Source organism: Kogia breviceps, chromosome 12 (assembly GCF_026419965.1).
Source record: "Kogia breviceps isolate mKogBre1 chromosome 12, mKogBre1 haplotype 1, whole genome shotgun sequence".
NCBI lineage: Eukaryota > Metazoa > Chordata > Mammalia > Artiodactyla > Physeteridae > Kogia > Kogia breviceps.
In genome coordinates, this window is record NC_081321.1 from 16317342 (window position 1) to 16344241 (window position 26900).

At 40.2% G+C, this 26900-nt stretch overlaps 1 protein-coding gene across 11 annotated transcripts in view; it reads right to left on the minus strand.

Annotated features, from left to right (window-relative positions):
- Positions 1 to 26900, minus strand: part of ABCC9 (ATP binding cassette subfamily C member 9) — a 146513-nt gene that overhangs the window by 26777 nt on the left and 92836 nt on the right. For all 11 annotated transcript variants that reach the window (XR_010835777.1, XM_067008851.1, XM_067008846.1 and 8 more), the window contains 6 exons: positions 17318 to 17547; positions 16310 to 16458; positions 16023 to 16092; positions 13264 to 13421; positions 9433 to 9525; positions 967 to 1069 (listed from right to left, as the gene is read on the minus strand). Coding sequence is in view for 10 of the 11 variants with exons in the window: in XM_067008851.1 (XP_066864952.1) it covers positions 967 to 1069; positions 9433 to 9525; positions 13264 to 13421; positions 16023 to 16092; positions 16310 to 16458; positions 17318 to 17547 (803 nt within the window). In the remaining variant the exon portion in view is untranslated. The remainder of the gene's footprint in view (positions 1 to 966; positions 1070 to 9432; positions 9526 to 13263; positions 13422 to 16022; positions 16093 to 16309; positions 16459 to 17317; positions 17548 to 26900) is intronic.

Genomic DNA, 26900 nt, shown 5'->3' on the forward strand with positions numbered 1-26900 from the left:
GTAGGGGTGATTAATCAGCAGAAGTGAGGTTCTTACAATAGCATGGGTAAACCTCCTTTTCCTTTTCACAAACTGAGAGATAATTATTTTTAAAAAAAAGATGACGGTCAACTCATCATTACTGCCGAAGTGTCTTATTCATACTGCAGATTATGCAGACCAGTCTGCAAACAACATCCCCTTCCCTCTGGAACTTGGGTCTCACCTGTCTCCTACTTCATTCATACCCCAACTGGTTGGCTTCTTAACCACTTACCAGGGCAGGTACTGCTTCAATTCATTTATTCATCCATCCATCCATCCATCCATCCATTCAAAAGACATTTGTTGAGTGCACTTGCCAATCAGTGAGCTAGGGGATTTATATTATTATTTTTAATCCTAACACCCCCATGAGGTAACATTCTTACTCCTAGTTTACAAATGACAAACTGGGACTTGGATAAATTCATTAACTTGCTAGACCAAGTCTGTACGATGTCAAAGCTTGTGCCCATTCTTCTACTTTATATAGGGCAGAAGAAGGCAACAGATGATTAATCGCAATTTTTTACATTTTGGGCTAACATGATCTTCCACGGGCTTAAAAGAGAGAAAGTCACCATGTCTTCCAGGTCGGTCCAGCTCAGTGGAGTAAATGAGTACATCTGTTCACTTGTCAAATGTGCTCTTTTGGAAAAAAAACTGAAGTTATACAAATATTTGCTATTCCATTAACTTATATAATCTAGCGACTAGCGAACACCAAATGAATTTTTGCGTTTGGGGCTATTTGTCTTGCCATTAGCTAAAAACATTATGACAAATTTCATCCGTAACATAAACAACCTGAGCTATTTTAAAGTTCAGAAAATGCAAAGCGAGTGCTGAATCTCAGTGGAAGCCTAATTTTTACAACTGTCTTCCTCTTTGCATCAGGCCTCTTTTCTGTGTAGTTTCCATTTCAAAATCATGAAATGAACGTACCGTTCTGACCTCTAGCCATCTGTTGGCAGCTGAGAGAAATAAGTAGGCAATGTTGTTTGTGTCTGTCAGTTCCAGCATTCGTTGCTTAAATCTGGTTTCATGCCTGCAGAAAACAAAAATATTATGATGTTAGCTACACAACAGGAGAAATAATAAAAAACAGTCACACTTCCTACTATACTATTTACTCAACGCCGTGACAAACTGATGGGATGGAATGACTAGTAAATGGACTCCTACTTGCAAATAAAGGCCAGCTGCTACTGCTCTCCTGCACCCTTATTGAGAGATGGTGTGGTGCAGCACTTCCTTCCTTTCTCAACCCCTGCTATGGAAAGGAATCTTTCCAGTGACAAAGTCTTATTAAAGATTGTTTCATAAATTTCCACATAATGATGGTAGCCATGAAAACAAGGCATGGTCTATGTCGCAAGTGCCCTACAAAAACCAGAAGAAGTTGTACAGATATGCAACATACTTCACCTACTTTTTATTGCATGTATTTTACTTTTCCGCATGGCATGGTTGGAGTTGGGTGGAAGGTACTAGAAGAGACTCAGGGAAGATAGGAAAATATGCATTTGTAACAGGCAAATATATACTTAAAAATTTTTCTTTTTGCTCAGTGTTTCTGGGACTCAAAGAAGGAAAACGAAATGGCAAGAAGTGGAGGATGGGGGTCCTTGGAAATGACAGATGTCCTTGTTAAGCAAGATATCATATCATCTCAAAGTTCCAAACTATTTGTAAGAATGGTCATTACATGAAAGGAAACCCTTGGTGTGTGGTGCTTACAAGGGTCTATGACACATACAGTTTAGATACTGATTCTTGGGCAAATTAAGTTCATTCTAGGGGATTAACATAATCAGACCAAATTCTGTGTAACCTGCGTTATAAAGGAAACTTCTAATAAAAACCTCATCCATTCGAACATGTGAGTTACTTCTCCAAGAAACTCATGTTACATGGTGATAAATCTTTTCTACATTGCAAAAATAGCCTCTTTTTATTTTTCAATTATTTTCCCTCGGTAACAGAAACAATGGAAACCTGGATCAGATAACCAAAATAACTAGTTTGAAGGCTGGAGGAAATGCCAAAGGTTTGTTCAATTTTCTGTGGCCGTGGCTTATCTTACACAGCCCTCCTGTCTATGTATTATGTTTGCAAGGAGCAGCCAAATTTCATCTGACAGCCCGGTGGTAATTCCTATTTGATAAGAGGCTGCTCCAAGTTCCCCCAGATCTTCAAATCAATTTGCAAAAGTTTATAATAAACAATCACTATGTCAAAAATGAAGAAGTCCAGGGTGGGGTGTTCACTTGGCCTGTGAAGCCGTCCATACAGGCCAATATAAAGCAGATACTTGATGTTTATCCAATCAATCTGATCATTCCAATATGCCAAACCAGAAAAATCAGATAATTGAGTCAGACAGCAACATCTGAGCTACACTAATCAAAGGATACAGCAATCAGAGCCAAATAATTACCTCACTTTGAGTTATGTAGCCTTGACCCACATGCCATGCACAGGAGGACCTGCGCTGAATAGCAACGCACTGGGGCGGGACTAAGCAGACAGAGAAGCAGGACCACCCGGGTGATGACCCTTTTAGAGATGGACAGGGTGAATAATTAAGGTAGGATGACTCATAGGGTTATAGGAGTTCCTGAGATAGTGGATTTCAACGGTAAACAGATATATCCAATTCTGTACTTGCATTGTGAGGTGGATTTCCACCCACTCATTCGGAAACATTCCCCAAGCACGAGCGCTAAGTGAGACATTAGAATATATACCTCCGAATCAGACATGACCTCTGCCCTGGAGGAGCCCATTGTTTTAGTGAAGGAAGGAAGCGTGGTATGAACAGGTGAGGAAGGCACAACACAGAAGCCAATCATAACGGCCCTATGTGCAAAATGCTACGTGAACATAAAGGAAGGCGATGATCTGGACTGATCAGAGGGTCAGAATGGCAGGGAATGGGGTGGAGGGTGGGGAAAGATGGATTAAGTAAGTTTCACAAAGGGCTAGGAAGATGGTCTGAGTGAGGTTTTAAGAAATGGGCTGAATTTTTCAGGTGAACAAGGGGGGACAAAGCACTGGAGGTAGCAGGAACAACACGAGCAAAGGAACAGAAGTGAGAAAACTCGACATGTTCAGGGGCTGGAGGAGGCAGGGCTTTCTCCCTAGAGGGCTGTGGTGATGGAGAGATCGGGGGCGGGGGGGCGGGGGTTTGGACCACAGCCTGTGGACTCCGCTTGAGATGAACATCAAACACTTCACTGTGACAAAGTGCTTTGTCTGGGGCTCTTCTTACTCTTCCTTAAGTTTGGGGACATTGTTGCAGATATACTCTTAAGGAGTTTGTAAATGGAGTTGGCAACAATGTGAAGCAGCAGTGAAAGGGGAGGGGTGGAAATGCAGCGAACATTCTTTCTGTGTGTTTCTATTTGGCAAGAACCCTTCTGTTTTCCTAATGGAAACTTTGACACACTCAGTCTGTATCTTTTCATCCACATCCAGCTCATCTTTTGAACATTCTTAGACCTTTATTCTGTCAGACCAAAAAAAAAAAAAAAAAAAGCAGGAAAGGTCACTGAAATCTCAGTCTAATTTAACTGTGATCCTTTGGTGGTAAACTACTTGAGGGAGTTCACGGCTGCCTGTGAGTACACCACGAACCCTGAATGCAGGGGAGGAAAGCAGCCTAATCAGTAAATACGAACTTTCCAAAGCGCTGAGGACTCTGGGGACTCTTACTAGCCTGAAAGGAAGGAAGAAATAGATGGAAAAGAACGTGTTTGATTCTTAACCACAAGTTACCAAATGTAAAGATTCTAGAAATTTTTTCATGGTAGCAAAACTCTCCCCACATTGTAAAACTTCCTTTGCTTTAAAAGTGCTAATATTGGTGGTACGTTACGTTTACTTTAAAAATGAACCCTGGAAGATCTAAATCTGGATGAGTCTGATGCATGTACTGCTACATAAAAGTTGGGTTGTCTTTCGTGTCTTCCAATCATCATTCATGTCTTAGGTGTCATGTAATAGTTTGTCCTTCTTACAGCTCTCTAGAATTTTCCTCATGTAAAATTAGAAATAGTCAAGCCAAATTCTGCTCATGTGTCTGGTGAAGAAGGTAAGTGAAAAAACTAAACCTTGACTTTTGATCAAGTTTCTCTTTCATGCTAAATCATCATTTCCTTCAAGATGCTTTATGTGATTCCAGTCCTCAGCACTCTCAGAAAATGACCTGACCTTGTTCTTCACAAAGAAAATAGAGGCTGTTTTCTGTTGAACCCATCAACTCTTCCACCTACCAGCTTGCCTGAATCTGGTCACTGATTGTCCCCCACCTGCCATGTTATCCCATCCATTTTCCCTTTGGTATTTATCTCAGTTAGAAACAAAAGGCCATGTCTTTGCAGTCTATCAATATCCGCAGCAAGAGTAGCACCTAGCATGTGTTCAAAACTCAAATAAATTAACTTGAAAGGACTTGTTTGGTGAAAAATGTAATTTTTAATATGACGTACTTATGAGTACCACTGGGCATTGCTGGCTACTATTAGAATATAAATCTTATCTTAATACCTACATTCAAAGTCAATAAATGGTTTTACCATCTCCAGTAAGAGGCACTGCACACTCTGATGGGAAAACACACCATTGTGGAAAGGATAAATGCTTCACAATGAAACCTAGGTAGATTTATGTAGAAATTCTGTAATGCATGTTGTAGATGGTGGCTGTATCTTTATATTCTACTTTTTGACTCAGTTATATGTATATATATATGTGTAATACAAATATTTCTTAGGTTAGAAAAATCTCTCATTGAAATCAATACAGATCACAACTAACTGCTGAACAATCATCTATAGGAAGACACTGGAACTCACCAAAAGAGATACCTCATATCCAAACACAAAGGAGAAGCTGCAATGAGACAGTAGGAGGGGCGCAATCACAATAAAATCAAGTCCCATAACCACTGGGTGGGTGACTTACAAACTGGAGAACACTTATACCACAGAAGTCCACCCACTGGAGTGAAGGTTCTGAGCCCACATCAGGCCTCCCAACCTGGAGGTCCAGCAACGGGAGGAAGAATTTCCAGAGAATCAGACTTTGAAGGCTAGCAGGATTTGATTGCAGGACTTTGACAGGACTGGGGGGAACAGAGACACCACTCTTGGAGGGCACACGCAAAGTAGGGTGCACATCAGGACCCAGGGGGAAGGAGCAGTGATCCCATAGAAGACTGAACCAGACCTACCAGTTAGTGTTGGAGGGTCTCCTGCAGAGGTGGGGGGTGGCTGTGGTTCACCATGGGGACAAGGACAATGGCAGCAGAAGATCTGGAAAGTACTTCTTGGCATGAGCCCTCCCAGCATCCACCATTAGCCCCACCGAAGAGCCTGTAGCCTCCATTGCTGGGTTGCATCAGGCCAAACAACGAACAGGGAGGGAACTCAGCCCCGCCCATCATCAGACAAGCAGATTAAAGTTTTACTGAGCTCTGCCCACCAGAGCAACACCCAGCTCTACCCACCACCAGTCCCTTCCATCAGGAAGCTTGCACAAGCCTCTCAGATAGTCTCATCCACCAGAGGGCAGACAGTAGAAGCAAGAAGAACTACAATCCTGAAGACTGTGGAATGAAAACCACATTCACAGAAAGATAGACAAAATGAAAAGGCAGAGGACTATGTACCAGATGAAGAAACAAGATAAAAACCCAGAGAAACACCTAAATGAAGTGGAGATAGGCAACCTTCCAGAAAAAGAATTCAGAATAATGATAGTGAAGGTGATCCAGGACCTCAGAAAAGAATGGAGGCAAAGATCGAGAAGATGCAAGAAATGTTTAACAAACACCTAGAAGAATTAAAGAACAAATACCTGGAAGAATTAAAGAAGAAACAAACAGAGATGAACAATACAACAACTGAAATGAAAAATACACTAGAAGGAATCAATAGCAGAATAACAGGCAGAAGAACGGAGAAGTGACCTGAAAGACAGAGTGGTGGAATTCACTGCTGTGGAACAAAGAATGGAAAGAAATGAAGACAGCCTAAGAGACCTCTGGGACAACATTAAATGCACCAACATTTGCATTATAGAGGTCCCAGAAGGAGAGGAGAGAGAGGAAGGACCCGAGAAAATATTTTTAGAGATTATAGTCGAAAACTCCCCTAACATGGGAAAGGAAATAGCCACTCAAGCTCAGGCAGCACAGAGAGTCCCAGGCAGGATAAACCCAAGGAGAAACATGCCGAGACACACAGTAATCAAACTGACAAAAATTAATGACAAAGAAAAATTATTAAAAGCAACAAAGGAAAAATGACAAATAACATACAAGTGAACTCCCATAAGGTTAACAGCTGATTTCTCAGCAGAAACTCTACAAACCAGAAGGGAGTGGCTTGATATATTTAAAGTGATGAAAGGGAAGTACCTAAAACCAAGATTACGCTATCTGGCAAGGATCTCATTCAGATTCAACAGAAAAATCAAAAGCTTTACAGACAAGCAAAAGCTAAGAGAATTCAGCACCACCAAACCAGCTCTACAACAAACGCTAAAGGAACTTCTCTAAGTGGGAAACACAACAGAAGAAAAGGACCTACAGAAACAAACACAAAGCAATTAAGAAAATGGTACTAGGAACATACATATCTATAATTACCTTAAATGTGAATGTATTAAATGCTCCAACCAAAAGACACAGGCTCGCTGAATGGATACAAAAACAAGACCCATCTATATGCTGTCTACAAGAGACCCACTTCAGACCTAGGGACACATACAGACTGAAAGTGAGGGGATGGAAAAAGATATTCCATGCAAATGGAAATCAAAAGAAAGCTAGAATAGCAATAATCATATCAGATAAAATTGACTTTAAAATAAAGAATGTTACAAGAGACAAGAAAGGACACTACATAATGATCAAGGGATCAATCCAAGAAGAAGATATAACAATTGTAAATATTTATGGACCCAACATAGGGGCACCTCAATACATAAATAAGGCAAATGCTAACTGCTATAAAAGAGGAAATTGAGAGTAACACAATAATAGTGGGGGACTTTAACACCTCATTTACACCAATGGACAGATCATCCGGATGGAAAATTAATCAGGAAACACAAGCTTTAAATGACACAACAGACCAGATAGATTTAACTGATATTTACAGGACACTCCATCTGAAAACAGCAGATTACACTTCCTTCTCAAGTGCACATGGAACATTCTGCAGGGTAGATCACATCTTGGGTCACAAATTGAGCCTCGGTAAATTTAAGAAAATTGACAACATATCAAGCATCTTTTCCAACCACAACACTATGAGATTAGAAATAAATTACAGGAAAAAAAAAGGAAAAAACACAAACACATGGCGGCTAAACAATGCGCTACTAAATGACCAAGAGATCACTGAAGAAATCAAAGAGAAAATCAAAAAATACCTAGAGACTAGTGACAATGAAAACACGATGTTCCAAAACCTATGGGATGCAGCAAAAGCAGTTCTAAGATGTCAGTTTATAGCTATACACGCCTACTTCAAGAAACAAGAAAAATGGTCCTGGAGGAATCAGACTGCCTGACTTCAGACTATACTACAAAGCTACAGTAATCAAGATAGTATGGTGCTGGCACAAAAACAGAAATATGGATCAATGGAACAGGATAGAAAACGCAGAGATAAACCCATGCACCTATGGTCAACTAATCTATGATGAAGGAGGCAAGGATATACAATGGAGATACAAATGGATATACAAATGGGACCTAATGGAACTTAAAAGCTTTTGCACAGGGAAGGAAACCATAAACAAGACAAAAAGACAACCCTCAGAATAGGAGAAAATATTTGCAAATGAGTCAATGGACAAAGGATTAATCTGCAAATATATAAACAACTCATGTAGCTCAACATTAAAAAAACAAACAACCCAATCAAAAAATGGGCAGAAGACCTATACAGACATTTCTCTAAAGAAGACATACAGATGGCCAAGAGGCACATGAAAAGATGCTCAACATCACTTATCATTAGAGAAATGCAAATCAAAACTACAATGAGGTATCCCCTCACACCGGTTAGAATGGGCATCATCAGAAAATCTACAAACAACAAATGCTGGAGAGGGTGTGGAGAAAAGGGAACCCTCTTGCACTGTTGCTGGGAATGTAAATTGATACAGCCACTATGGAGGACAGTATGGAGCTTCCTTAAAAGTCTAAAAATAGAACTACCATATGACCCAGTAATCCCACTACTGGGCATATACCCAGAGAAAACCATAATTCAAAAAGACACATGCACCCCAATGTTCATTGCAGCACTATTTACAATAGCCAGGTTATGGAAGTAACCTAAATGCCCATAGACAGATGAATGGATAAAGGAGATGAGGTACATATATACAATGGAATACTACTCAGATATAAAAAAGAATGAAACTGGGTCATTTGTAGATACATGGATGGGTGTAGAGACTGTCATACAGAGTGAAGTCAGTCAGAAAGAGAAAAACAAATGTCGTATATTAACGCATATATGTGGAATCTAGAAAAATGATACAGACGAACTGGTTTGCAGGGCAGAAACAGAGACACAGATGTAGAGAACAAATGTATGGACACCAAGGGGGGAAAGCGGGGCAGGGGGTGGTGGTGGGATGAACTGGGAGATTGGGATTGACATGTAGACACTGATGTGTATAAAATGGATAACTAATAAGAACCTGCTGTATAAAAAATTAATTTTTAAAAAGAAATCAATACATGTTTGCATTTAGCACTACAGAAAGATATAATACTTTAAGATGTTGATTTCCTAGAGTAAATGAAACATTCAATGATGCCACCTTCTTTTCTGATTTTACCTGAACAGGTAAAACAGGGTCAGGTAATTCTTTGTGTATTAAGCAAACACTCTTGATGAAAAGCTTGGGATACTACTCTGTTTACCAACATTCAAGAAAACTGATTAAATCCTAAAATAACTTTGGTGTAGTAATATTTCTTTTATTATTAATACATTTATTTTAACTTCTATGTTGGGTGCTTTTCTGCTAACCACTGTGGTTAATGCTTTACATGCATTATATCAATTAGTCCGACAAGCCCAAGAAGCGAAACTGATTTCCCCATTTCAGAGATGAGGCTAGGGAATTTAGAAGCCTGGTCTAAATCCCACAGCTAGTATCCTTCCAACATGATGCTTAATTCTTTCTTTATTCTTATTAAAATTTCAAAAGATTAAACTCTGTGATCATTTACTGCCACGTTTTTCTTACTACTAGTTTAGAACACGGCCACGCACACAGTGGGCATCCAAAAATTGGAGCAATGATCAGTTATATGTAGGTAAATATTTGTTGATGATGTAACTGCCTAATCAACAAAAGGAAAACATGTTTACTCACCTAAATGCCCGAATAGTGGTGAGTCCTTCAGCGGTTTCTGAGAAGTGGCAAAGCAGAGGGAGCTGGGTAGTATCATCAAGTTCCTGGAGATCCCTAGGACAGAGACAAGTGCAAAAATAAACCTCACACTTCTTCAGACTCAAAGATTACTGCTTTCATTCTAAATTAAGGTTATTATTTGTCATCGCAACTATTTTCCTTTAGCACTCAATTAACAAGAACTTCAACAGCTTACAATCTAAAGAGGAAGAGAAAGATAAGTATGTATAATAAATACGGGTCCAGGCTGAATATTATGTGTTGTACAAAAATATCAGCTTTGTATCACAGCTAAAGTAAAGTGTTATGGGGACACAGAGTAATGAGCAATTAATTTATATGTAGGAGATGGGAAATATTTTCTTTGAGCAGGTGGAGATTTAGGCCAAATCTTAAGCATGCGGAGGGCTTCAACCAAACAGACAAGAAGAAATGCATTCCACCTGAGGGAACAAACAAGAGCCAGCACAGAAGACTAAATAACTGGCAAGTTCAATCTGGCTGGTGTCAGAATCCTTTGTGTAGTAGTGGGAACAGGCTGGAAAAACAGTGGGCAGGGCTAGACTGTAGCAGATCCTGGATGGTCCGGGGAAAAAACACTGAGGACTAGAAATAAAATGATCAGAGCTGGTTTAAAGCAACATAAATTGGGAGACAGTGTAAAGGATGGAAGAGCATCAGTGAGTAAAGATTGTCTATGTAAGAAATTTTTTTTTAAGTTCTTAATTATTGTGATGTGGGTGAAATTTAAAATAAGGGGAGATTGTGAGATAGCCTAATAGAAGTAGCCTTCTAAACTGCTACCATCAACTCATAGCAGAGTGAATAAGAGAAGAGAGCCGCACAGATACAGAAAACAAACTTAACGGTTTCCAAAGGGGATGGCGGGAGAGATAAATTAGAAGTTTGGGATTAACATATACACACTACCATATATAAAGTAGGTAAACAACAAGAACCTACTGTATAGCACAGGGAACTATACTTAATATCTGGTAATAACCTATAATGGAAAAGAATCTGAAAAAGAATATAAATATATGTGTGTGTGTATAACTGAATCACTTTGCTGTACACCTGAAACTAATACAACATTGTAAATTAACTATCCTTCAATTTAAAAATAAACTAAAATGAAAAAAGAGAGGAGAGTCAAATATGACTTGGTAATTACTCAGCAGCCTTGGAAAATGACAGTACTATTTACCAGGGTGGGAGACAGAGAATAAAGATATTTGAAGAAACAGGTAACGAGTTTGGCTTCTGCCACAATGAAATTGAATCCCTGCCGAAATGGAACTTGTATTCACTGGTCCTCCGAGTGTAAATATATATTTACAGGTATATAAAGCACTCAATGAATGTCTGGTGGACAAATGCCTGAATAGGACCCTTTCCATAAAGACGAACAGTCATGACAACTTTTTAAATCACATAAGCTAGCCTTTCTAGAAAATAGGCTAAGATTTATGTCACACATTTCAAAACATGCCTGTTTTTTCTTTTCAGCCTTTTCTCTGTCTTTCTCGGGGTCTTTGGGGTTGAGGGAATGAGAGCAGCAGTGCTAACATTCACCTGCCAGAGTCAAGGGAACTAAGCACACTGTTAACGTAACCTTCAACTGTTACATAATCTTAGGCCATTCTGGGTTGCCTGGGTCCTCCCACAACCAAACGCAAAGTCTTTTTTTTTTTAAGTTTCTAAAATGGATTTACTGACTTCAGAAACTGCAATGAGGGGAGGGAAAGAGAGAGGGGAGGAGGAGGGTGAATATGAAGGGATGTAAAGAGTCTGCTATTTTTAAACAGCAAAGTGGCTATTTGTAAATTTGACACAAGTAACAGGTGGTCAGTACACTGAGGTCTGTCATGAAAGGGAAAAAATGAGGAAGGAGGAAACTGCTTATAGGACTGTATTTTATAGAACCAAAAAGGTGAGGGTACAGCTTGATCTTGTATTCTTGTAAGCAGGAAATGCTTACTTACAGAGCTAACCACACATGAGGTCTTTGATTTTAGATATTCAGAATTTCATGGCATTTCCTGTAGCTAGTGCCCCACCTTCATTCCCTTTGGTGTTTACAAAATAGTCTGTTAAATTGCCTGAGCTTTCCAGCATGGGTGAGTCCTGAAGAACCTCAACATCTAGAAGGGTCTTTTTGTCTGTGAGATTTAGTATCATGTGGTCCTATTTGCGAACTTTCAGAGAATTTCAAATAAGAATGGCTTATAATCCATTATCAATGTTCATCCTTTAAAAATAATTCATCCTTTGCATATTTTAACTATCAATGTTAACGGATTATTCTTACTTATAATGAACAGAATTCACAATTCAAATTTGTAATGAACTAAGAATATTTGCCTGGCTTTTGCACTCAATTTGTATTGCCCAGGAGTGAAAACAGGCCCAAATGAGTCTGAGATTGAAGTAAAACATGACTGTTGAATATCAGTGGTGAGAAGGCAAAGTGAGATTTGGAAACAGCCAGCAGAAATGAAGTATCTGAACTTTTCTGCCCCTCCAGCAAGCAGCATCAACAATAATACCAGAAATCAAAACAAAACAATAATACCAGAAGAAATGAAAGAGTGAATTTAATGGCTAGCCTCTTCCTTTTGGTCTGAATTTGCTACAAGCAAAGGGAAGAGGCTAGGGATGAAAATGTATCCCTAGATTTAACATAGCATTTGATTTAACATAACATTTGAAGGATCCTAATTCATAGCCCTGAGGGAGAAACAACTATATATATATTTTTAAATTAAGAAATGTTGCAGATATATCCAGAGGTTCCCAACTATAATCTTGCCTTTTCCTGTTACCTGACTTTTTTCATTTTCCCTGCACTCAAGTCCTATTAAATCTTTTCATTTTACTGAATAAACTCAATATTGGCCTTCCTATTCCAGCACTTGATCCACAAATAAGGGCTACCTTATTTATTTTTTATCTTCCCAAGAGACTGTAAGTTTCTTGAGAATCATTCCTTGCCATGTTGATCTCTTCCTCTGCCACATGGCTTACACAGTTATTTACAACACACAATGCTTGATAAGTGTTTGCTGAAATAAAGTGATTACTGCGATAATATAAAATTTACTGTATTATTTAAAGCATGGACTTCAAAGTTAAATTGGAAATTTCAAAACAACTGGTACTATATTTCACTTAATTATTCAACATCTCAGCAAATGACAAATCTTATATTAACAGAAGAATTTACAATCCATGGCTATCTTTTATTTATTTGGCTGGATATTCAAGGACGTGTTAAATTATCCAATCTAAAAACTTCCAACCTCTTAAAGTTACAGCACTCCTACCAGACATTCAAGATTCTCTACTTTTATAGTTATCACTCCGATTTATCTCTTTAACCTCTTTTTACTTCTACTAATATTTTATGGAGTACATTTTAATCATTTGAAAATATTTTACTTTTTTTCCCCCACTTGTGGAATATAACAATATTAAATCACTTATCCTTTGGGACTGTATTTGATTTCATAAGTTTTCTATCAATGCCATGTTCAGAAAAAGGACCATGGAATGAAAAATTGGGCTCAATCCACTTGTTAATATAAATCCAGAACTATGTAAGGCTCAGATAACCAATTACAGAAACAAAATATCTCTTCAAATGAAACATAATATCAGGATAGGTTTCATCAAGTTAAATTAGGTTTCATTTCCAAATTCTATACCTTATCTTGAAAAATGTTACAGCCAATCTGGATCACAATCAAATACATGGGCTTTTGAAGATGAATAGTGCATTGTTTTACTTACTTAGAGGCCACTCGGAAGTATTTCTGGATAAAATAAAAGGCGACCCCAAGAGGCACAAGTGCAACCAGGAACACAGGGGTAGCATAAGAAATCATGCCAATGGCAGACACGCAGAGCAGTGTTGAGCGAGTTAGAGATTCCAAAGTTGGAGGGATATGCTGTTAAAAAGGTGGTTTGAAAGGAAAATGTTTTAGCTCAAATAAAACATTGGTTATAAGGCAACAAATCATTAATTTAATTTATTTTTTAAAATAAATTTATTTATTTAGTTTTGGCTGTGTTGGGTCTTCGCTGCCGCACTTGGGACCTCTCTTGTTGTGGCGAGCGGGGGCCACTCCTCGTTGCGGTGCGCAGGCTTGCAGTGGCTTCTCTTGCTGTGGAGCACGGGCTCCAGGCGCACGGGCTCAGTAGTTGTGGCTCGCAGGCTCTAGGGTGCAGGCTCAGCAGCTGTGGCACACAGGTCTAGTTGCTCTGCAGCATGTGGGATCCTCCCGGACCAGGGTTCAAACTTGCGTCCCCTGCATTGGCAGGTGGATTCCTAACCACTGCGCCACCAGGGAAACCCCCAAATCATTAATTTTATATTAACATAGTTATATAATTAGTTCCAAAAGTAGTATACAAACATTTTCATTATAAGCAATTCATCACTCCTTCAACTTCACTCACTTCCCATTGTTTATCCATCTACCTATCTACTTACCTTTGGTCAGTTATTTACCTATCTACCTATTTATCTTGTGGGATTTTATACAAATAGCACTATACTCTAAACCTTATTTGTCCATTTGCTTGTTTTGTTTTACTGAACAAAATGGATTGTAAACCTTCCCATGCCACTATATACAAATCTATTTATTTTTAATAGCTGCATAGCATTAAAAAACGTATTTAGCTATTCCTCTATTAATTTAATTGCTTGCTCATATTCTTTGCACATTTTTCATTGGATTATTTATCTTCCTTATTGATTTTTAGATGCCCTGTATGTATCATGGATGTTTACCCTCTTTTTTTACATATGTTGCCAGTTTTTCTCCCAATGAATCTATTAGATTTTAAATATGTCTCTGATGCTTTGGCTCAATAGAAGTTTAAAATTTTAGAATCATTTCTGTTGGCCTTTTCTTTTATTGTTTCTGAGTTTTGTGTCTTACTTATAAAGACCTTTCCCACCCCCAATTCTAAAACTACTCTCTTACATTTCATTTTATAGTTTTATGTTTTTAGATGGCCCTCTTTATTACATGTGAATTTGCTTTATATTTTATAGGTAGTTAATTGTCCCAACACCCTTCACTGAAAAAATATTCCTTTTCTTACTGATTCAAGATATGCTGGTGTTTTTGAGTTCTCCACTTTGTTCTTTTGATCTGCTTGTTTTCTGTGATCATCAGAGTGTTTTAATTTTATAGTATCTTTTAGGTATCTGATAGGGAAATTATATATATATATATATATATATGATTTTTATGATTTCCAGGATTGTTGGATCACTTTTCTTCATATTATGTTTATTTTTCTTTTCATAGTTTTTGTTGTTATTATAAGTGAAATTTATTTTTCACATAATTTTTAATTGGTGTAGAGAAAGTTACTGACTTTTATATTGTATGTCTTATGTAGATATTCTGCTTAACTTTCTAGTTGGTTCTTTATTGTACTGACTGTTTTGGACTCTCTAGGTAGCAATAGTATCATCTTCCAAATAAGGAGTGTTCTGTCTCTTCTTTTCCAATATGTATTTCTTAGGAAGTGTTTTAGGTGTAGCATGACCTGACACCAATGTTGTGAAAACATCAAAATTGTTCAGCATACATTTTAGTCAGCTGCATGCACCATTCTTTTACTAAATTGATAGTAATTTAGGTGTTCTTAAGGCCACTCTGGAAAATCAGAAAAGGAGAGGGCTGGATTTGCCAAGTCTTTGCTCAATCACCCTAAGGAGTCAGTTCATGGAGTGATCCAATTTCAGAGTTTGAGGTCTTTAACTTCAGGACAAACTTCTAGAGGCCTAAGGACCTAAGACTAAACTGGGCATCCTTGAAACATTCCCTAAGATTATCACACCACCTAAAGTTTCTCTCATTCAAGAGCCAATCTAACAAAAGTAAAGGACATCTAAGACAGCTTGGTATTCCATTCTTTACTTCTGGGAGACTGTATTAATACTAAGCTTTAAGAACTTTACAACACCTCCATTGTGAATGGAGATACAACATTGATCAAAATCATTTCTTTTTACATAAAAATTTTAATGTTCATTCTTTGCTTTCTCTTTATTTCATGCTGATTCTCTAAGTATCCTATTCCACATGAATAAATTTTTTTGAATTAAGGTTTTCCTTTAAGATTTTATTCCAGGGCTTCCCTGGTGGTGCAGTGGTTGCGAGTCCCCCTGTCGATGCAGTGGACATGGGTTCGTGCCCCGGTCCGGGAAGATCCCACATGCCGTGGAGCAGCTGGGCCCGTGAGCCATGGCTGCTGAGCCTGTGCTTCCGGAGCCTGTGCTCCGCAACGGGAGAGGCCACAACAGTAAGAGGCCCACATACCACACACACACACACACACACACACACAAAAGATTTTATTCCAGAAATCATTTATGCATATATGTAATATTGATATGAATGCAAACAGGCTTTCATTTAAGTTTTAGAAATCCTCTATTGTTAACAGGAATCATGATTTATCTTAAAATGTTATTTAGCTTACGTTGAGAAATTTATTTTTGAACTTGGAAGTACTCGGGCACTCACCTGATCAATGATATTTGTATCAGCTGAAAAGCGATTGAGAATCAGTCCCAGTGGTGTGGTATCAAAGAATCTAGGGAATGAACAGATTGGAATGTATTATAATATTAAATTATCTGGAACCTAAACACTGCTAACAGTCATTTTGGGGTCATAAAAGTGAGAAGATTCCTATTGATCTGCTGAAAGACTGCATAAATTCTTTAAAATTTCACATTTCACTTCAATTTAAAAATGCATGTTTTTATGATTTTCTGTGTGGGAGTAAAGTAAATAACTACTTTTTTTACCTTATTGGTCCAAGAATGATCTTATTGAGGAGATTGTGGTGAAGATTTTTGGCAGCTGTGACTCCCATCCATTCCACAGTGAGAGATGTAACAAGGCAGAGGAAAATACCTGCTCCACAAAGTATGCTAAATCCAGCCACATAGTAGGTCTAAAAAGCAGCCAACACAGGAAAGCACATAAGAAATTATCAACTGAGTTTTTTCTTACTAGAACACACAACATCAAAGCCTGGTAATATCAACTTCATTATCTTGCATCAGTTTAGACAGTGGAAGGAGTGTAGTTCTTGGAGACTCCTTCACCTTCCTTTAAGGTTTGCCTAAGGGCAGATGAAGCCTTAGCGTCTGTTTTCTGGTTTGAAATATTCTTGACTTTTTACATCACAAAGCTCATTCTTGCTATCCCTAATCTCAGAATGACCAACTAATTCACTGGTTAAAATCAAATACCATCAGAACAACAACAAAAGTCCAGTGTGTCTATTATGCATAAACACATATATCATGTGTATAACTCCCTTGAATCCAAATCCAAGCATTATCTTTAAATGCTTCTTATGATATATTTCAGGTCCTGCTCTAATTAACTTATTGAATCATTACAAAAGTCCTGTGACAGACATAGAGAACAGACCTGTGGTTGCCAAGGGGGAGGAGGGTGGGGTAGGTATGGATTGGGATTTGGGGATTAGCAGCTGCAAACTATTATATTTAGAATGGATAAACAACAAGGTCCTACTCTATAGCACAGGAAACTATCCATAATGGAAAAGAATATGAAAAAGAATATATATATACGTATATATATATGTATATATATATATATATATATATACAACTGAATCACTTTGCTGTACAGCAGAAATGAACACAATGTAAGTCAGCTATACTTCAATAAAATAAATTAAAAACAAAACAAAAAACCCCACAAAATTCCTGTGACATATAGAGTATTTGTATCTAACTAGATAAAAGGGTATCACTGTTAGTCTCAACATTTCACTGTACCTGATCAGCTTTTCCAGTATTGTTTATACTGTACTCTGAGGTCCATGTGGCCAGCCAATAGTCTATAGCTACAATGACGGAATGCTTCAAAAGCTTAGAGAAAATCATCAGGAAGAGCAAGAAGAATCCTCCAGAAGTGAGGTACCGCCAACAGGTCTTCCATGGCATTTTAGTCCTCAGCCTCATTACAGTGGACATGTTATCATCCTCATCTTCCTCCTCCTCTTCCTCTGCATACAAAACACTTTTTAAATCTTCTGACAGGCAACAGGAAGATAGAATTTGTATTATCCACCCTCTACACACAAACCTCCATCAAACTTATAGAAATACAAATATTAGTCTTAGAAATTTAAAATGCTTTTAGCAGGGAAAAACTTCATTTAAAAAATAGATGAGTGCCCATCAACAGATGAATGGATAAAGATGTGGTATATATACAATGGAATAATTCTCAGCCATGAAAAAGATGAAATGTTGCCATATGTGACAACATGGATGGATTTGATGAGGGTATTATGCTAAGTGAAACAAGTCAGACAGATAAAGACAAATACTGTACAATTTCACTCATATGTATAATTTTAAAAACAACCAAAAAAACCCCAAAATAAATGAACAACTCAAACCACACAGAAACACACATGGATACAGAGAACAGAGTAGTGGTTACCAGAAGAGAAAGGGGCGGGGGAGGGGGATGAAATGGGTAAAGGGGATCAACTGTTTTGTTGGTGAGCATGCTGTAGGGTCTACAGAAGTAGAAATATTATGTCGTACACATGAAACTTACATAATGCTATAAGACAATGCTACCTCAGTAAAAAATAAGTTAAAAAATACGTGAAAATGAATAAATAAATGAAAGAATGAGTGAATGAAAAAATAAACATAAAATCTATGGATGAGTTAATTTGCTGATTTATTACACATCAAACTAACTAGAAATATAGACTAGAAGTTGGTGTTGCCAATAACACTACATGACAGGCCTGCAAACATTTATAATTTTTTGAACTCTACATTTCTGAATTTGTAAAACTGAACCAGGAGGAGACAGTCTCTGAAATTTGTGCATAGCTCAAGAGGGAATAATCCATAATCTCTATGGCTAGTTTTAAATGTGGTCATGGAGGAGCATGGGCAAAAAGAAACCTTCCAGAAGGCAAAGCCAGGGGACAGAGGACAATGTACAGGGATGTCCTCTCAACTCTTTAAGCCACCTGGAAATTCCTAGATGGTTATCTTAAGAATATACTCCATTACAAGGACAGGGAATTTGGGTATTTCCTGAACAGCAAAATTTGATCATTCGTATAGTCTAGTGACTGTTGTGGATTTCCCATTCTTTCTTTTCCCAAAGGCAGTTTTCATTGCAGTCATCCTGTACGCACTCTACTACTGTATAGTGAGCAGGGTGTGGGTAGGAAAGATAGATAATTTGGTTTACAGGTTCTCAGACAACAGAGATCTAAGTGTGGATATGATGGGAAGACTGAGCATCACCAAGGATCCTAATATTTAAGCTGGATACAAAAAATGAACAGGTCTCAGATAATCTACCCTTTGGTAAGGGTGGGTCCAATGTGTGAGAACAGGATGTGAAATTTGCATGATCAAAGGGGTAGACACTTGCAGACTGTGTTTCCTCAATATCTATTCTCTGTTTCCATATTAATTGCAATTTCAGGTTGCCTACGGCTGTCCAGTTAAGACAGCATTTCTTCACTTCCCCAGAACCTAATCTGTCCAGATGATGAACTGGCCAATGGTTAGCAGTAGAAAAAAATATGGGCAACTACTTTTCTTTTTTCCCTTCCTGGTGGCTTGAACAGACATACTGACAGCACCGGGAGGAGCAATCTACTAGGTAATATGCACCATACTGGACTCTTTGATATAAATTATTTCCTTCTACTCTGTAAGAAAAGTATTATTATCTTATTTTACACCTGAGAAAATGGATTAATACAGCAAGCCCAGGGCAGTCAGCCTCTCAAATGCTATATTCACTACTGAAATACTGGAGAGAGTAACTGCAATTCTAGAAGCTGTCTGTTTACAGCACCAGACATTCTTTTTGTTTGTTTGTTTGTTTTTGCTTTTGCTTTTGTGGCTATGGCATGTGGCTTGCTGGATCTTAGCTCCCTGACCAGGGATTGAATTCCAGGGCCATGGCAGTGAAAGCGCTGAGTCCTAACCACCGGACCAGCAGAGAAGTCCCCAAACATTCTTTTAAAACTTTCTTAGGGGAGACCTTCAAGATGGCGGAGGAGTAAGACATGGAGATCAACTTCCTCCTCACAGATACATCAGAAATACATCTACATGTGGAACAACTCCTACAGAACACCTACTGAACGCTGGCAGAAGACCTCAGACTTCCCAAAAGGCAAGAAACTCCCCACGTACCTGGGTAGGGCAAAAGAAAAAAGAAAAAACAGAGACAAAAGTATAGGGATGGGACCTGCACCTCTGGGAGGACTCTGTGAAGGAGGAAAAGTTTCCACACACTAGGAACCCACTTCACTGGCAGAGACGGGGTGTGGGGAGGAGAAGCTTCAGAGCCACGGAGGAGAGTACAGCAACAGGGGTGCAGAGGGCAAGCAGAGAGATTACCACACAGAGGATTGGTGCCGACCAGCATTTACCAGTCTGAGAGGCTTCTCTGCTCACCCACCAGGGCAGGTGGGGGCTGGGAGCTGAGGCTCGGGCTTTGGAGGTCAGATCCCAGGGAGAGGACTGGGGTTGGCTGCATGAACAGAGTGTGAAGGGGGATAGTGTACCACAGCTAGCCGGGAGGAAGTCTGGAAAAAGCCTGGACCTGCCTAAGAGGCAAGAGACCATTGTTTCAGGGTGCATGAGGACAGGGGATTCAAAGCACTGCCTAAATGAGCTCCAGAGACGGGAGCGAGCCACGGCTATCAGCTCGGACCCCAGAGATGGGCATGAAATGCTAATGCTGCTCTTGCAGCCACCAAGAATCCTGTGTGCAAGCACAGGTCACTATCCACACACCCCTCCCGGGAGCCTGTGCTGCCCGCCACTGCCAGGGTCCCTTGATCCAGGGACAACTTCCCTGGGAGAACACATGGTGTACCTCAGGCTGTTGCAAAGTCACGCTGGCGTCTGCAGCCGCTGGCTGGGCCTCGCATTCCAATTATAACTACTGTACCCCCCCCCCCGCCCCCCCGCCTGAGTGAGCCAGAGCTCCCTAATCAGCCACCGGTTTAACCCTGTCCTGTCTGGGTGGGGAACAGATGCCTGAGGGCGACCTACACACAGAGGTGGGGCCAAAAACAAAGCTGAACCCTGAGAGCTGTGCAAACAAAGAAGAGAAAGGGAAATCTCTCCCAGCAGCCTCAGGAGCAGCAGATTAAATCTCCACAATCAACTTGATGTACTCTGCATCTGTGGAAAACCTGAATAGACAACAAATCATCTCAAAACTGAGGCGGTAGACATTGGAGCAACTGCAGACTTGGAGTTTGCTGTCTGCAATTGACTAATTACTGATCTTTATGTTTATCTTAGAATAGTTTTAGCGCTTATTATCATTGGTGGATTTGTTTATTGGTTTGGTTGCTCTCTTCTTTTTTAAAATTATTTTTTTATTTTAATAATTTTTTTAATTTTTAAAAATTTTAATTGTTTTATATTATTATTTTTCTTTCTTTTTTTCTCCCTTTTCTTCTGAGCTGTGTGGCTGACAGGGTCTGCATGTTCTGGACTGATGTCAGGCCTGAGTCTCTGAGGTGGGAGAGCCGAAATCAAAACATTGGACCACCAGAGACCTCTGGGCCCCATGTAATATCAATCAGTGAGAGCTCTCCAAGAGGTCTCTGTCTCAACACTGAGACCCAGCTCCACCCAACGGCCAGCAAACTCCAGTGCTGGACGTCCTGTGTCAAACAACTAGCAATACAGGAACACAACCCCACCCATTAGTAGAGAAGCTCCCTAAAATCATACTAAGTAGACAGACACCCCAAAACACACCACAGGACATAGCCCTGCCCACCAGAAAGACAAGATCCAGCCCCACTCACCAGAACACAGTCACCAGTCCCCTCAACCAGGAAGCCTACACAAACCACTGAACCAACCTTACCCACTGGGGGCAGACACCAAAAACAACAGGAACTACAAACCTGCAGCCTGTGTTAACCCTAAACACAGTAAGTTAAGCAAAATGGGAAGACAGAGAAATATGCAGTAGATGAAGGAACAAGGTAAAAACCCACCAGACCAAACAAATGAAGAGGAAATAGGCAGTCTACCCGAAAAAAAATTCAAAGTAATGACAGTAAAGATGATCCAAAATCTTGGAAAAAGAATGAAGAAAATACAAGAAACATTTAACAAGGACCTAGAAGAACTAAAGAGCAAACAATGATGAACAACACAATAAATGAAATTAGAAATGCTCTAGAAGGAATCAATAGCAGAATAACTGAAGCAGAAGAATGGATAAGTAACCTGGAAGATAAAATGGTGGAAATAACTATCACAGAGCAGAATAAAGAAAAAAGAATGAAAAGAATTGAGGACTGTCTCAGAGACCTCTGGGACAACATTAAAGATACCAATATTTAAATTATAGGGGTCCCAGAAGAAAAAGAGAAAAGAAAGGGTCTGACAAAATATTTGAAGAGATTATAGTTGTAAATTTCCCTAACATGGGAAGGAAATAGTCAAGTCCAGGAAGCACAGAGAGTCCCATACAGGATAAATCTAAGGAGAAACATGCCAACAATTATTAATCAAACTAACAAAAATTAAATACAAAGAAAAAATATTAAAAGCAGCAAGGGAAAAACAACAAGTAACATACAAGGGAATCCACATAAGGTTAACAGCTGATCACTCAGCAGAAACTCTGCAAGCCAGAAGTGAGTGGTAGGACATATTTAAAGTGATGAAAGGGAAAAACCTACAACCAAGATTACTCTACCCAGCAAGGATCTCATTCAGATTTGACAGAGAAATTAAAACCTTTACAGACAAGCAAAAGCTAAGAGAATTCAGCACCATCAAACCAGCTTTACAACAAATGCTAAAGGAACTTCTCTAGGCAGGAAACACGAGAGAAGGAAAAGACCTACAATAACAAACCCCGAACAATTAAGAAAATGGATTCAAATAGGAACATACATATTGATAACTACCTTAAATGTAAATGGATTAAATGCTCCAACCAGAAGACACAGACTGACTGAATGGATACAAAAACAAGACCCATATATATGCTGTCTACAAGAGACCTAGGGACAAAAAGACTGAAAGTGAGGGGATGGAAAAAGATATTCCCTGCAAATGGAAATTAAAAGAAAGCCAGAGTAGCAATTTTCATATCAGACAAAACAGACTTTAAAATAAAGACTATTACAAGAGACAAAGAAGGACACTACATAATAATCAAGGAATCAATCCAAGAAGAAGATAGAACAATTGTAAATATTTATGGACCCAACATAGGAGCACCTCAATACATAAGGCAAATGCTAACAGTCATAAAAGGGGAAATCGACAGTAACACAATCATATTAGGGGACTTTAACACCCCACTTTCACCAATGCACAGATCATCCAAAATGAAAGTAAATAAGAAAATATAAGCTTTAAATGATATTAAACAAGACGAACTGAACATATTTATAGGACATTCCATCCAAAAACAACAGAATACACTTTCTTCTCAAGTGCTCATGGAACATGCTCCAGAATAGATCATATCTTGGGTCACAAATCAAGCCTTGGTAAACTTAAGAAAATTGAAATCGTATCAAGTATTTTCTCTGACCACACTGCTATGAGACTAGATATCAATTACAGGAAAAAAACTGTAAAAAATACAAACAAATGGAGGCTAAACAATACACTACTAAATAACCAAGAGGTCACTGAAGAAATAAAAGAAGAAATCAAAAATACCTAGAAACAAATGACAATGAAAACACGATGACCCCAAACATTTGGGAAGCAGCAAAAGCAGTTCTAAGAGGAAAGTTTATAGCAATACCATCCTACCTCAAGAAACAAGAAAAAGCTCAAATAAACAACCTAACCTTACACCTAAAGCAATTAGGGAAAGAAAAACAAAAAATCCCAAAGTTAGCAGAAGGAAAGAAATCATAAAGATCAGAGCAGAAATAAATGAAAAAGAAAAGAAGGAAACAATAGCAAAGATCAATAAAATTAAAAGCTGGTTCTTTGAGAAGATGAACAAACTTGATAAACCACTAGCCAGACTCATCACGAAAAAAAGAGAGAAGACTGAAATCAACTGAATTAGAAATGAAAAAGGAGAAGTAACAACTGACACTGCAGAAATAAAAAGAATCATGAGGGATTACTACAAGCAACTATATGCCAATAAAATGGACAACCTGGAAGAACTGGAGAAATTCTTAGAAAAGCACAACCTTCTGAGACTGAACCAGGAAGAAATAGAAAATATAAACAGACAAATCACAAGCACTGAAATTGAAACTATGATTAAAAATCTTCCAAGAATCAAAAGCCCAGGACCAGATGGCTTCTCAGGTGAATTCTATCAAACATTTAGAGAAGAGCTAACACCTATTCTCCTCAAAATCTTCCAAACTATAGCAGAGGGAGGAACACTCCCAAACTCATTCTACCTGGTCACCATCACCCTGATACCAAAACCAGACAAAGATGTCAAAAATAGAAAACTACAGAGCAATGTCACTGATGAACATAGATGCAAAAATCCTCAACAGACGGCTTAAAGATGGCGGAAGAGTAAGACGCGGAGATCTCCTTCCTCCTCACAGAGACATCAGAAATACATCTACACGTGGAACTGCTCCTATAGAACACCCACCGAACGCTGGCAGAAGACCTCAGACCTCCAAAAAGGCAAGAAACTCCCCACATATCTGGGTAGGGCAAAAGAAAAAAGAATAAACAGGGACAAAAGAATAGGGACGGGACCTACGCCAGTGGGAGGGAGCCGTGAAGGAGGAAAGACTCCCACACACTAGAGGCCCCTTCGCGGGCGGAGACTGCGGGCGCCGGAGGGGGAAGCTCCGGAGCCGCGGAGGACAGCTCAGCCACAGGGGTGCGGAGGGCAAAGCGGAGAGATTCCCGCAGAGGATCGGTGCCGACCGGCACTCACCAGCCCGAGAGGCTTGTCTGCTCGCCCGCCGGGGCGGGCGGGGCCGGGAGCTGAGGCTCGGGCTTCAGTCGGATCCCAGGGAAAGGTCTGGAGTTGGCAGAGTGAAAACAGCCTGAAGGGGGCTAGTGCGCCACGGCTGGCCGGGAGGGAGTTCGGGAGAAGTCTGGAGCTGCCGAAGAGGCAAGAGACCTTTTCCTCCCTCTTTGCTGCCTGGGAGTGAGGAGAAGGGATTAAGTGCTCCGCTTGAAGGAGCCCCAGGGGCGGGCGCGGAGCTGCCGAAGAGACAAGAGACTTTTTCTTGCCTCTTTGCTTCCTCGGGTGTGAGGTGAGGGGATTAAGAGCACCGCGTAGAGGAACTCCAGAAACGGGCGCGAGCCGCGGCTTCCGGCACGGACAGTAGAGACGGGTGTCGGACGCTAAGGTTGCTGCTGCCGCCACCAAGAGGCCTGTGTATGAGCACAGGTCACTCTCCACACCGGCCCTCCCGGCAGCCCGTGCAGCCCGCCACTGCCGGGGTCCCGGGATCCAGGGACGTCTTCCCCGGGAGAACGCACGGCGCGCCTTGGGCCTGTGCAGCGTCACGTCGGCCTCTGCCGCCGCGGACTCGCCCCGCCCCCGTGCCGCTCCCTCCCCCCAGCCTGAGTGAGCCGGAGCCCCCGAATCAACTGCTCCTTTAACATCGTCCTGTCTGAGCGAAGGGCAGTCGCCCTCGGACAACCTACACGCAGAGGCGGGACCAAGTCCAAAGCTGAACCCCAGGAGCTGTGCAAACAGAGAGGAGAGGGGGAGGTCTCTCCTAGCAGCCTCAGAAGCGGCGGATTAAAGCTCCACAATCAACTTTAAGTGCCCTGCAGCTGTTGAAAACCTGAATAGACAACGAATCATCCCAAGTTGAGGAGGTGGACTTTGGGAGCAAGATATACTATTATTTTCCCCTTTTTTTTCTTTTTGTGAGTGTGTATGTGTGTGCTGCTGTGTGAGATTTTGTCTGTATAGCTTTGCTTTCACCATTTGTCCTAGGGTTAGACCGACCCATTTTTCTGTTTTTTTTTGTTTTTTGTTTTTTTTTTTTTAAAAGGAAATTTTTCTTCTTAATAATTATTTTTTATTTTAATAACTATACTTTATACTACTCTGTCTTCTCCCTTTCTTTTTTTTTTTTTTTTTGTGGTACGCGGGCCTCTCACCGCTGTGGCCTCTCCCACTGCGGAGCACAGGCTCCGGACGCACAGGCCCAGCGGCCATGGCTCACGGGCCCAGCCGCTCCGCGGCACGCGGGATCTTCCCAGACCGGGGCACAAACCCGTGTCCCCTGCATTGGCAGGTGGACTCTCAACCACTGCGCCACCAGGGAAGCCCCTCCCTTTCTTTCTTCCTTTCTTCCTTCCTTTCTTCCCTCCTTCCCTCCTTTCTTCCTTCCTTCCCCCCTTCTTTCCTCCCTTCCTCTCTTCCTTCCTTCCTCCCTTTCTTCCTCTGCACCTTCCTTCCTTCCTTTCTTGCTTCCTTCCTTCATTTCTTCCTTCCTTTCTTCCTTCCTTCCCTCCCTCCCTCCTTCCTTCCTTTTCTTTCCTTTCTATTTATTCTACCTTTTATTTTGAGCCGTGTGGATTAAAGGTTCTTGGCACCCCAGCCAGGCACCAGGGCAGTGTCCCTGAGGTGGGAGAACCAACCTCAAGACACTAGTCCACAAGAGACCTCCCAGCTCCACGTAATATCAGACGGCGAAAATCTCCCAGAGATCTCCATCTCAACACCAAGACCCAGCTTCAATCAAGGACCAGCAAAGAACAGTGCTGGACACCCTATCCCCAACAAAGAGCAAGACAGGTCTACAGCCCCATCCATTAGCAGAGAGGCTGCCTAAAATCATAATAAGGTTACCAACATCTGCAAACACACCACCAGACGAGGACCTGCCCACCAGAAAGACAAGATCCAGTCTCATCCACCAGAACAGAGGCACTAGTCCCCCCAACCAGGGAATCTACTCAACCCACTGAACCAACCTTAGCCACTGGGGACAGCCACCAAAAACAACAGGAACTACGAACCTGCAGCCTGCAAAAAGGAGACCCCAAACACAGTAAGATAAGCGAAATGAGAAGACAGAAAAACACACAACAGATGAAGGAGCAAGATAAAAATCCTCAACAAAATGCTAGCAAACAGAATCCAACAGCACATTAAAAGGATCATACACCATGTTCAAGTGGGGTTTATCCCAGGAATGCAAGGATTCTTCAAAATATGCAAATCAATCAATGTGATACACCATATTAATAAACTGAAGGATAAAAACCATATGATAATCTCAACAGATGCAGAAAAAGCTTTCGACAAAATTCAACACTCAACTATGGTAAAAACTCTCCAGAAAGTACGCATCAAGGAAACTTATGTCAACATAATAAAGGCCATAGATGACAAACCCACAGCCAA